The following is a 13925-nucleotide window of genomic DNA, read 5'->3' on the forward strand; positions in this document are numbered from 1 at the left end:
CATCTTTAAGAGCAGTGAAACCATCTTGATTGTTTAAGAGATGTGAACCATGGAGCGTGTCCACTCATAATGAACTCTGCTGCCTTAAACCCTCCTGTGAGGCCCTTGATTTCCACCCAGAGCAACATTGGCTAATATTCTTTAGATCAATTTGCAGGGTCTTTAACATTGAAGTTGTTACCAGAAAGCAATTCGCAGACTGTGGGTGACTAATCGATTTCGAATGAGCAGTTGCTCACCCTCTGTTTCCATAGATAACTCCTCCAACCGTCTAAGTAACCTCCCATGTAGGAGTCCGTTGCTGGTCAGATAGCACCATGTAAATGACAGGCTATAGATCTGCTAGCACCATGTGCCTGACGAAATAGGTCTGCGATATCACCCCTTCGGTTTGGGGATTCTCTGGTCAGGATTTATTTGTCTTGCAACCCAGGTCTGGTAAGACTAGGCTTTTACTCCATTATACTTCAAATAAAGGCACAATATTGCAGGAAAAGGCTGACATTTCATGAGTTGTCTCAGAGCTAATAAAACAGACATCCATTTACAGCAAACACCAGGCTCTTCTCCCCCTTCCCTCCATTTTCCCCCCAGCTCTGGAGAATATGTATGAAGTCAGCAGCTATCCCATTAACAAACTACAATTCTATTATTAAGTGTGAATCCCTCCAACCTGTGCAGCAATGATAGGCTAAGGGTGCAATGCACCAAGCCTGTGATGGACACCCAAGTTGGACAGAATCACACTTTATAATGTTGAAGTACAGTTTCCATATGATCAGTGTGGCTAAAAATAGAGTGGTCTGTGGAAATGTTTAAAAATATCAGGGAGTCTCTCCACAATACCCAAAGTGGTTTAACAAAAGTGAAGGCAATGTTCCTACAGAACCATAACCACTACAATGAGCTGTCGTGGATATTATACAGCACTTTATTAAAATACCTGCCATGACTTCCTCTGTTTATTATGGCTCATGTGCTCTGTTTCTCCCTATTCTGTTTCCACCCCCTGTATTTGTCTATGACTCCTTTTACTCTGGTTCCTCTCTCCCTCCTACCCCTAAACTCTTTGTTTATGGTCAAACGTGCACTTGTGTGTGCTTCCTCGTGTTTGTTTTGGACCATTAACCTGCTGAACTGGGGTTTATGCATAAGAAAAAAACTTCATAGACCATAGAGACTTCTGATAGGTAGATACTTGACTGTTCAAGTACTGCAGTTTTACAATCTTGCTTATTTTTAAAGGAGCACTATAGTGTACGGAACACAAACGTTGGCCCCTGACCCCCTCTCTTTTTAAAAAAAAAAAAAAAAAAAAAAAAAGGTGATTTCACTTACCTTTTATTCAGCACCATGCCAGTCTTGCCACCATGGCTGAGAACATCAATCCCAAAGGAAAGCATTGGGTGGCTATCGCACATGTGCAGCAAAATGCCGCCCTGCGCCAATCAGCATCTCCTCAGGCAGAGCGTGGTGACGCTGAGTGACTGCCGCTAGAGTTGTTACTAAGCAGTAATACTACATTAAATTGTAGTTGTTCTGGTGCCTATAGTGTCCCTTTAACCTTTTAGTTATGTTTGTTGAAAATTAAAGGATTCAAATGAACATGGGGCATTACACTTTACTGGTCAAAGCAAGCATTCGATCAGAAACCGAGCTAGTACCGATCAGAAACCGAGCTAGCAAAACATAGGCAATTCTAAAACTATAGTCTTACTACCGCTACACACATTATATATGACAAAAAATTTTGTTATTCTAATGTAACTGTAGTACTTTGACCTGATTGAGCATCAAGGGAAATATCTGCTGTCTGCTTAACTGTTAATTAATTACAGAAATAATTGTTACATCTAGGATTCTTGTTTAGGAATGGGAATTAAATCTTTTCTGTCTCTAAATAATTTTTAGAACCACAAAATCATATATTTATTTTAATAAAAAAAGGCCTTAAAATTGCTAACCCTCGCCAAGCATTATGCTTTGCACACTTACAGTTAGATGGATCAGACATTCACTTATACATGTGTTTAGCACCTTATACAAAATTTAGTTTTCCTTCTCAGTTCTAGAATATTGATAAGTCTTTTCTTCCAGAACTGGTAGTGGAGTGTTCATCTCCGATATTGTCAAAGGGGGCGCCGCGGACTATGACAGGAGACTAATGCAAGGGGATCAGATCCTGTCGGTTAACGGTGAGGATTTGAGAAATGCTTCTCAAGAAACTGTAGCTGCTATTTTAAAGGTAAGAAAACAAACAAAAAAAAACACAACATTTTTCTGTATCTCAAATAGAAGGATGCATTCGGGACCTTTTGGAATTGCAAGGTTACATAGATTTGAATTGTTTATTATGGGAATTATTATTACTGCCATCCTTGTTGCTGTGGAATGCATCACATATAAGCACAAACTAACAAATACACACAGACACACTCAGGTACCACAAATTTGTAGTTTACTTTAGGATGCAATCGGGACTCTTAACTAAAGCCGAGTTAGAGCCAAAGCGTTGATCACTGGTCATAACTATTTGCAGATATGTGAATAAATATTAGAAGAAAATACCTAAAGTCTATCTATTTATCCATTGTTATATGCGTAACTATAGATAGATTAGAAAGGGAAATGAGGAGACAATTATGCATATTAAAGACATTCAGGAATAGTTGGTTTGTGTAACAAACAAGATTGCTCCCTAAAAATGTTGCCAGTGACATCTTTTGCTGAAACCATCTTACTGCTTTAACACGGAGAAAGCTAGTTGAAAATAAAATGCACAGACAATCATGATCTGGATAGTTAGAGAAAATGTAATAAAGCCCCCCCCTCCACCTCCTTGTAACCTCAGGTTTCTTCTGAACTCAACAACATGAGTTTTCCAAAAACTAATCCCCATAGAGAACCTTAATATTTCACCACTAATATTTCAAACACTTTAATCACCATAACAATCACATCTCATTGTAGTGATTACGGTGCCATAAGTCTTTGGGTGCTGTCCCTCAAGAGGTTTCTAAAAAACATTTTAGAGTGGTTTGATATGAGCTAGGCCTCTCCTTGGAACGCTTAACCCAAACCGATAAAACAGGAACTACAATTCTGCTTTTTTTTCATTTGTGAATCCCTCCAACCTCTACAGCAATCTCCAATCTCCCCTCTCCAATGCTCCACGCCTGTGACTGACACCCAAGTGGGACAGAATAACACTCAATAATGCGGAAGAATTGTTTCCATATGATCAGACTGTGCGGCTAAACAGAGAGTGGTCTGTGGGTGTTGGGTAGAGACTCCAAAATGGTTTAACGAAGGCAATGTTCCCACAGACCTACTGTACCATAACCACTACTCAGCTGTTGTGAATATTGTTCATAGATCTCTTCTAAAACCTGTACTTTATTAATATACTCCCCGTTACTTCCTATGTTTATTATGAATCTTCTGCTCTGCTTCTCCCCATTTAGTCTCCTCCATCTGTGTTTTCTATGAATCCTCCTATTCTGGAACATCTCCCCCCTCCTACCCCTAAACTGTTTGTTTATAATCAAATGTACCCGTGTGTGTGTTTACCCATATTTGTTTTTTATCATGGAGAATACACACATTGCCCTCCATGCATTGCTGCTGATCAGTATTTCAGCGTAAATCTTGCCTTCTTATAAAATCAGTCATGTTTATCCATCCGTGATGGATAGAATCATCCATTTGTTGATAAAGGCTTTTTTCATCCTACCTCTCAGAGGTTACCTAAAACATGTGTTCATATTTAATGCTATGTGTTTACTTTGTTTTGTAAATGTTAACATCCAAGTTTGTGAAAAATCATAACTCCTCTAGCAGGATTTCATGTTTGGATAAAACATGCACCTCTCTATACACGCAAATCCCACAGCTCCGATTTCAAACAGTTTATTCTTTTTATCTCAAGTGTGCTCAAGGACTTGTGTATCTGGAGATTGGAAGACTACGAGTCGCGTCTTGGCCGTCATCCAGAAAGTCATATTCAGGCAGTGAGGTGGGCAGCTTGTGTTTTTTCTTTCTTTGAATTATAGCATACAATATGTATATGTTTTGTATATATTTCATTTTACAACACAAAACAGCAAAAATCCAAACATCACTGCAGAATGATAAATTACAGCACAGAAATATTCATCTTTGCTGCACTCCTTTTTAGCATTTTGTTCCCCCAAAACCATCCATCAGTAGATGCAAACACAGTGGGGCACCTGCTGTGATGTTTGCTGAAAAGCCGAGATCCTTCTGAAAACAGAAAGGTTGTAATTCTGGCCAGGGTAGCTCATTCATCCTTAACTTGGCAATGCATGAGCCTGGGCTTCTCTGCTACATATATATTTTAATGGATGTTTCACGTTTTCAGATGTACTGTGCAGTGGTTGCATTATATTACTGTGTGACTGATATTGTGCAGCACACGGATATATATTGTTGGCCTGTCTGACTTTGCAATCCTTCATAGCTGCTGCCACCCTTAATTCAGTCTCTCTCCCTTTAGTGATATACCAGGAGAATAGCTGGGGAGACAGAGACTCAGTATGATATTCTCTATCTTGGCATAAAGGTAGATGGGCTTAGTTAAAGGACCACGAGTGCATACTCGTTTTCCGGGCACTATAGTGCCCTGAGGGTGCCCCCACCCTCAGGGACCCACTCCCGCCGGGCTCTGGAGAGAGGAAGGGGTTAAATACTTACCTTTCTCCAGCGCCGGGCAGGAAAATTTCCTCCTGCTTCCTCGCGACATCATCGGCTGAATGCGCATGCGCGGCAGGAGCCGCGCGCGCCTTCAGCCGGTCGCATAGGAAAGCATTTACAATGCTTTCCTATGGACGCTGGCGTCTTCTCACTGTGATTTTCACAGTGAGAAGCACGCAAGCGCCTCTAGCGGCTGTCAATGAGACAGCCACTAGAGGCTCTGGAGGCTGGATTAACCCTCAGTATAAACATAGCAGTTTCTCTGAAACTATGTTTATAAAAAAAAGGGTTAATCCTAGAGGGACCAGGCACCCAGACCACTTCATTAAGCTAAAGTGGTCTGGGTGCCTAGAGTGGTCCTTTAAGAATGGACAGTGTCTGCATGTGGCAGCTGATGCTTGGGAGTGTAACTTCTACCAGTCTTGGGCAGACCGTATGAATGTACGTATGTATTTAAGATGCACTATATATTTTTTTTTTTGTGTTGCTGTTATAGGTAAATTGTAGATTCTTTCAAATAAGAGTACTTGGGTTGCTGTTCAGAAGTCAGTTTAAAAAACCAAACAAAAAAAACCCACAAAACCACAAAAGTTTTGTTTGTCACCACCTGACTTGGCTGACTTGTAATGTTTTGCTGTCTAGCACACAAAATACATCATAAAAAAATGATAATTTTGCCTTTCCACATACACATTACCAGTGACTGTCTAACAGGGAAGTACATGGTAGATAGACTTGTGCAAAAATTAGTTTTGGCTTGTTCGTCTGAATCATATGATTTTTTTTTTTTTAATCCATACCGAAATAAATTGATTTGTCCAGGATTTGCCAGTTTATGAATAAGACCCCACAGGTGAATCCAGGTGAATTGATCTTCTTGGGTATGGATGAAAATAATTTAATTTGGACTAACTTGCTGAAACTAATTTTTGCACCAGTCTAATGATAGACAATCACACTTTGAAGTACGTAGTTAAATATTTTCAGAGGTTAAATAGTAACCAACTAATAATGCATAACGCTAATGTACACACACCTAGTCTGCATTTCCGAAACTACAAATACAAAGAATATTCTGTCCTTGGAGACAAACTGATATAAGTTGACAGCCGTGTCTTTATTTAAAGGGACACTATAGTCACCTGAACAACATTAGCTTAATGAAGCAGTGTATAGAACATGCCCCTGCAGCCTCACTGCTCAATCCTCTGCCATTTAGGAGTTAAATCCCTTTGTTTATGAACCCTAGTCACACCTCCCTGCATGTGACTTGCACAGCCTTCCATAAACACTTCCTGTAAAGAGAGCCCTATTTAGGCTTTCTTTATTGCAAGTTCTGTTTAATTAAGATTTTCTTATCCCCTGCTATTTTAATAGCTTGCTAGACCCTGCAAGAGCCTCCTGTATGTGATTAAAATTCAATTTAGAGATTGAGATGCAATTATTTAAGGTAAATTACATCTGTTTGAAAGTGAAACCAGTTTTTTTTTTTCATGCAGGCTCTGTCAATCATAGCCAGGGGAGGTGTGGCTCAGTGGCGGATCCAAAGCCTGATCTCGGGAGGGGCACTTGTAGATTATTTAAATAAATAATCCAGACACAATAACCACTACAGCTCAGTGTAGTGGTTATGGTGCCAATAGTGCCGGGACCCCCTCCCAGAGTAAGTAGTCAAACCGTTTAAGAACAGTTTGACAACTTACCTGAGGTCTGCTGTGAAATGTGGCTATCTTAGGGCATAGGAGCAGTGGTGTGTGTGCGTGGTGCAATGTGTGAGGGGTGCAGTGTGTGTGTGTGTGTGAGGGGGACAGTGTGTGAAGGTTGCAGTGTGTGAGTGAGGGCGGCAGTGTATGTCAGGGGTGCAGTGTGTGTGTTAGGGGGCAGTGTATGTGTGGGTCAGTATGTGTGTGTGACAGTTGCAGTGTATGTGTGTATGGGGGGCAATGTATGTGTATCTGGGGCAGTGTATGTGTGTATAGGGACAGTGTTTGTATACGGGGGGCAGTATGTGTATGGGGTGCAGTGTGTGTATGGGGGCAGTGTATGTGTGTCTGGGGCAGTGTGTGTGTATGGGGGGCAGTGTGTGTTTATGGGGGGCAGTGTGTGTGTATGGGGGGCAGTGTGTGTGTATGGGGGACAGTGTGTGTGTATGGGGGGCAGTGTGTGTGTATGGGGGGCAGTGTGTGTGTATGGGGGGGAAGTGTGTGTGTATGGGGGGCCAGTGTATGTGTATGGGGGCAGGGTATGTGTATGGGGGGGCAGTGTGTGTATGGGGGGGCAGTGTGCGTGTATGGGGGGCAGTGTGCGTGTATGGGGGGCAGTGTGCGTGTATGGGGGGGTTGTGTATGTGTGTCTGGGGCAGTGTGTGTATGGGGGGCAGTATATGTGTGTGAGGGGGGAGGGGCAATGTGTGTGTAGGGTGTGAGAGTGTGTTATAAGGCATGGGGAGCTTTTTTATAATATGCTTTTTTTTTAAATTTATTTAATTCAAATAAATATTAATTATGTCCCCCCCCCCCCCCCTCCCTTCTTGCCTTTACTGGGAGGAGGGGGGACATTTCTTAGTCCCTGGTGGTCCTAGTGGGATTCCCTGGTGGTCCAGTGGTAAGAGTGAACTCTAGCCCGCGCTCCAGGGCTAGAGTTCACTCTCGCGAGATTTGGAGCGTTGCTGTGGTAACCGCAGCAACGCTCCAAGCTCGCGAGAGGAGGACCCGGAGGAGCTGCAGGCTGAGCTCCCGGGTCCTCTCTCCTTCCTCTCCCTCCCCCCGTCGGCTGCCAGCATAGGGCCTGCGGACGGGGAGGGAGATCTCTGATCTCCCCTCTGGTCCACAGGCACATTGCAGGGCTAGCACCAGCATGTGCTGGCAGGGAGAGGGAGACCGTCGGTTTTCTTGGGGGGGGCAATTGCCCTGTTGCCCCCCCCCCCCCCCCCCCCCCGGATCCGCCACTGGTGTGGCTGGGGCTGCATAAACAGAAACAACGTGATTTATCTCCTAAATGACAGTGAATTGAGCAGTGAAATTGCAGGGGAATGATCTATACACTAAAACAGCTTTATTTAGCTAAAGTAATTTAGGTGACTACAGTGTTCCTTTAATATTTATGAAAAATACCGTACAGTATCATTTTTTTCAGGGTTCTATTTCATGTGTACCCCTCATATGCTAATACCTTTGTAACCTCAAATCCTCACAATTCTCCACTATATCAAGAACATCTTCTGCAAGGGATCTAGTATAACATGGTATTAATCCATGTGCATATGTTTTACCCAATTAGATGAGAGGTAATCTATCCTTTCCTCACAAAATTGTGTTAATTAATTGGGAAATGCAGTTACAGCCATCAGTGTATTATACAATATAATACAGTCACTTTTAGCATCTCATCATTTACAGCCAGTGATATTACAAAGATGCTTTATTGAAATTATTGGAGAGTTTTCTTGTTTTTTAAGGTCATAAATAATTTAGTCTCACAAATATCCCATACTTCGATAATTTAAAAAAAAAAAAAAAAAAAAGCTAAAACTTTTATCGGTTGTGATTCTTGTATGTTTCTAGGTCAGCCAGAGGAGTTCTCCGACCCCCGTCTATCCTTTACCTTCCGTTTCTTCCAGTCTACAAAATGTTGTTTTTAAGAAACCCTCTCCAGAATCTTCAAATAGGAATTCAGGTGAGCGAGAGTTAATGTTCTGGTTCCGAGTATTGTGATACAGAACTCCAGACGCATTTGCATGTCATGCCCATCTTCTGCGTATCTATAGGCAAATTATGCCAGCATCTGGATTTCCCATTTACTGGACCTCAATGTGGCATTACACAGGATAGTTAGCATGAGATATTACACAGGTATGGGTGGACTGTGTCTTTATGGTGTACTCCAGATAGCTACAGCATTTACTACAGATCTATGCAGTGATTTTATGCAAAATTGTATGCCACTTTATGGGATGCAGCAAACAATACATTCAAGCAGTACTTACAATTTGTAGTCCTATGCTACTAGCCAAGTTTTAAAAGTTACTTGCCACTGCAATCCATAGTATACCCTCCATGGGGTGAATTTCCATTCGCCAGGGCTAAATCACTACTTTGTCTCTATATATTTCCTCCACCTGACACTTCTAGACACTGAGCAGAGCTACTGCGGTCTCGATTGTCAATCCCCCTCATCCATCACCAGTGATGGGTGCAGAAAATGGCCTTTGGTTATGGAGGATCTTCTATAGATTTCTTCAATGCTGTACTTAACTTTAGCTGCCCATCTCCCCTGGCCACCAAGCCCATCAGATGGTGACGGTTTCACTTTAAAGTAATTACACTTCCATTTTAAAGCCATTACCAGATCTAGCCACATTATAAAAATACTTCCTCATAGGCCAAAATGAGTAAAATTAGTCTATAGTAAGTGTCACGTTAGGCATGATGAAATACAGTAGGCGGCTCTCTGGTTTGTGTACATTTAGTTTGTTCTCACCTATTTTTGCGTGCCATGTATTTTTATTGAACATGATCTTTTTCCATTATTTAAACTATTTTACCACATTCTACGGAGTGTTTTTTTTTTCCCACCCCTGTTTTTCATTGGGTGATATATACTGACTGAATTTCTCTTTGTGCTTTTCTATGGGAAAATACACACAACAAAAAAAAACAACCTCATTCTGCTTTTGTTCTTAATGATACTCTGCCAGTTAAAACGATTGCAATATTAATCCATTCTATGCAGGATAACTGTGTGAGTTCTATAATAAAATAATCTGTTTCTCTTTTTTGTTTTATCAAATAAGGTGCAGAATTGGAGCCAAGAACTGTGGAGATAACCAGGGTAAATACAGCAAGCAAGTACGCACTGTGAATATTAAAAGAGATTGCACACAGAAAATACTTTATTTGTTTTATTTTCTTTCCTTCACTCGTATCTGTAGGGCCCAAATGATGCCCTTGGAATCAGCATAGCAGGGGGGAAAGGCAGCCCTTTGGGAGATGTGCCCGTTTTCATTGCTATGATACAAGCTAGCGGGGTAGCAGCGCGTACAAACAAGCTGAAAGTGAGTATCCTGCTCCATGATTGTGTGCATACTGGGTAAGTTAGTATTGTGTGTAATATCTGTATTCTGGCACAGCAATGCAGAGTAAGCATGCCTGGTATATCATATAAGCTGTAATGTCACAGCATCGCAGAGTAAGTGTGGTTGGAATTGGGTTCCTGCTATATCCACACATTCAGTATCTCCTCCCTCTGCATGCCGACACTGAACTTTCCTCATAGAGATTCATTGACTTAATTCATCTCTATGAGGAGATGCTGATTGGGCAGGGCTGTGTTTTAATCATGCTGGCTCAGCCCCCCCCCCCCCCTGATCTGCCTCTTTGTCAGTCTCAGCCAATCCTATGGTAAAGCATTGTGATTGGATCAGGCTACCACTTCTGGTGATGTCAGCAGGCTGTGGGCAGGTCTAAAGGAAACAGAACCAGAGCTAGCTTCTCCAGACTTGACTACAGTAAGATTTTGCTATATTTATGGAGGCATGGGGGGCTAGATGGTGGTTTTAAGCCTATAGGGTCAGGAATACATGTTTGTGTTCCTGACCCTATAGTGATCCTTTTAAACTCCCCTTTAAACCAGTGCTGTCCCATATCTGGAACGGCTGTTGCTTCTCCTCATCTGAGCTCATAGAGACGCATTAGGACCCTATGGGGCATGCATGCCAATCACCAAGCTTGGCCAATAAGATGCTTCTCATAGAGATACAATGAAGAATCTAGTGATCCCTAGTGAGAAGCACTCAAATCGTTCAGCAATGCGAAAAGTGAAGGCCTTTAATGAGCAAGTTTCTGACACACTTGTCACAAATAGTGTTTACATTGGTCAGAGTGCAGCGACAGGGCCTGCGCACCATGAAACCACTGCATTACAAATCAGTGGTTTTGGTGACTAGGGTATTCCTTTAATTGCTACATTTATCACTGGCGGCAGAGCACTCAGAGTATGTCAATCTGCTGAATAATTTAAGGAATAATTCTACCTTCTTCATACCAGTGTGTATTTTTGTGTAATGTGTGTTCTCTGTTTCCTGTCTCTCTATCCAGGTTGGGGATCGCATTGTGAGTATAAACAAGCAACCCCTGGATGGCCTTTCTCATGCGGACATAGTCAATATATTGAAGAATGCATACGGATGTATTATCTTGCAGGTACAGTGAGAAATGACAGCCCAGCTGTGAGAAGGAGATAATTGCTGTTTGGGATACATGGCTGCACTATTGGCAAGCACGCTTAGTACGCGTATGAATGCTTTTGAAAGGGCTTCCTGCACGTTCCTTAACAGCAAATAGCAAAATCAATCTTTGGTACGACTGATAAGTTAACCCGCCAGCTTATTGCTTTCATCTTCGACTTGCAGTGTGCTTGAACAAGTGAATGGATTGCTGGTCTTATGATCGCCTGCGTGGACTGGCTCAGTATAGTCTAATATCTTCATTCAGTTTGTTACTCGCAGTTCACCGGGCCGTGCTGACTTACAATGTCAGATTTCATCTGTAATATCATTGAGCTACAGCAGGGAAGATACAAAATTATTTAATTGCACCTACAGAATGTGCCTCTTCATTATTTAAATTATTTATTTCCGTCTTTCTTTTGAAGAGGTAGAAAACACTGACTCCTTTGCAAATTTGAAGAGGTTCATTTTATAGGCTCAAATCTTCAATACAAATATAACCGGTTCTACAGACAAAGTAATAGAAAATATGCATAGCGTAATAAATTAATAGACTGCATTCAGATATTTATCTAGTGCCATTAAAACAGCAATGTTTTCCCTTGCAGGGTTAAAATGGGGAGAGGGGGACATGGCATCCACATCACTTAATTAAGATGAAGTGGTCAGTGTGCCTATATTGTCCCCTTAGGCTTCATAAAGAATTAAAAGTATTTGCAATTTATAAATAAAGTAAGATTCTATAATTTACTATTCTAATCCATCTGCCTTATCTATGTTTGACACTAGGCCTGGTCTCTGTACAGACGTTGTATTGCAGTAGTATGCGTCTTTTCTATAAACATAAACACGCACACATCAACTGCAATACACGGGGACTGTTGCACTTTCATAAAACTCAACCGTTGGAACTGGCTACTGCCCTTCTCATGAATGGTAATTGCAAGTTCAGGAGTTCTTCTTCCTGCCTAGGTGTAGGGGAGTATTGACCCAATCACTGGATCCTAATTATCTAACCTTAAGATGGATGTGCACTCAGATTCATGACCCTCATGTATCAACCAGAAACACCCTTAATTTTACTTTATTAATTGGTATAGGTACAGGTACAGTGCACATATAAATCACATTTCTGGAAGTTATGGAGGTTCTATGTAAAGAACTGTAACGGATCACCTGGCACCCCGACTTGGTACCTCCGTTAATGGATGCTCCTAGCGCTTCCTGAGGACTCCAAGCACTCTGGCAGACACCACAATCACTGAATCCGAGAAACCTTTAAATTCTCCCAAGCATATGAATGCTGTAGACCATTGAATAGGAACCATACGAATAGGCTTGTACTCCTAGCAGTCAACTGGAACAGCATGCAATAAATCCTTCCCCCCAATAATGAGACGACACATCACTTTGAGGGTAAAACAGGAACTGAGGACTGGCTCATTCAGCCTGGCTTTTATTTCCAACTCACACATACAGGCCACACCCAGGGGGAGGCATAAAAGAACCAATGACATAGATGTTACCTCCCACACATCCCCTCCCCTTAGTGTGACACATAATCCCATTATGCATACAGTTTAAAATATACTTTTACACAACTTTCCTAACTCTAAAACCATACATCACATTCACATAAAAATACATATCCACAATCAATCCATTCAGGGGAACAACATATTAAAAAATGGCATGGATCAGACCAGGGGTTCAAAAGTTACTAAAAGTATCTTTTAAAACCCCTAGCTTTCCAGGGCCTTCTCTGTGCTGGAGAAGTAATCCAATTATCTCCCAGCACAGAGACAGACTCCATTAAGCACATGGGGACACAAAGACAGTAAAACACTTTAAAATACATAAATTCACCTTTTACACATAACACACAGACATTTCACCTATCCCCAGATAGCTGGGATCTGCACGCACAAAACTACCGAATAGCGCGCAGATCCTACTCACACAGTACAATTGCCATGGAGCTAAAGTCTTTCCCATAGTCTTTCATTATGAATAGGCTCCATGGTATAGCTATCTGGGGTATCACATTCCCATAAAGTCTGGTCCATAGTCCAAAGGCAAGAGGCGGGCAATCGGCCCCCTCCAAGGACACGTGGCGAGGTCGGTTTCGCCACCATCCCAAAAAGTCCCAATATGTCCATCGATGATTTTAAAAGGGCCAGTTGCAGCAATATAAAGTACAATATGTCCCAAATAACCCAGGGGCCATAGTCAGCAGGTAGGAGGCTAGCAAACAGGCTTCTCCAGGGCCCAGTGGCGAGGTTGGTTTCGCCACATTTCTCCCCTTTTCCAAACAGACTAACAGGGTACCTGACCTCTTGCCGGTCAGTGCCCTTGTTAGTCCAGCAGCCCACCCACAAGACAGAAACAGCAGTACAGCCCACCCACAATAAACGGTTACTACACCTGAGTAGAGGAGAACTTTGTCCATGCCCAGGTGCCTCACCACGGCTGTGCTGGGGGCTGGTAGACTGCCTTGGTGGGTTGCTGAGTGGGCAGAGACCAGCGGTACTCTGCCCGGATGCCAGCACTACCACGGGAGTAGTCGGGTTGAAGCCTGGTTGTTGGAGACCGACTGTCTCCCCTTTAAATACACCGCTCTGCTGCTGGAGACCGACTGTCTCCCCTTGAGTTACACCGCTCTGCTGCTGGAGACCGACTGTCTCCCCTTGAGTTACACAGCTCTGCTGCTGGAGACCGACTGTCTCCCCTTTAGTTACACATCTCTGCTGCTGGAGACAGACTGTCTCCCCTTTGGCTAAACAGCCCTGTCGTGGGGGGGCAGGACCGACCGTCCCTACCCCCTGTGCTGGAAGTGCAGAGACCACTGTCCCATCTGCACAGGTGTGGGGCTTACAGTCTCCCCCTGGTACATTAAGCTGCCGCTGGGGAGAGGTGGTAACCAGCTCCTCTCCCATTAGAACACTCTGCCGCTGGGGAATGGAGACTGGGCTCTCTATTCCCTGTA

General features: G+C 42.7%; 1 protein-coding gene across 1 annotated transcript in view; it reads left to right on the top strand.

Moving 5' to 3' along the window:
* The window catches only part of PATJ (PATJ crumbs cell polarity complex component), a 231961-nt gene that overhangs the window by 201104 nt on the left and 16932 nt on the right, over nt 1–13925 (top strand). Inside the window, exons 38-43 of the mRNA XM_063428064.1 lie at nt 2098–2245; nt 3929–4015; nt 8277–8388; nt 9506–9543; nt 9644–9766; nt 10809–10913. Of these exons, the coding sequence (XP_063284134.1) occupies nt 2098–2245; nt 3929–4015; nt 8277–8388; nt 9506–9543; nt 9644–9766; nt 10809–10913 (613 nt within the window). The remainder of the gene's footprint in view (nt 1–2097; nt 2246–3928; nt 4016–8276; nt 8389–9505; nt 9544–9643; nt 9767–10808; nt 10914–13925) is intronic.

This window comes from Pelobates fuscus, chromosome 7 (assembly GCF_036172605.1).
Source record: "Pelobates fuscus isolate aPelFus1 chromosome 7, aPelFus1.pri, whole genome shotgun sequence".
Classification (NCBI taxonomy): domain Eukaryota; kingdom Metazoa; phylum Chordata; class Amphibia; order Anura; family Pelobatidae; genus Pelobates; species Pelobates fuscus.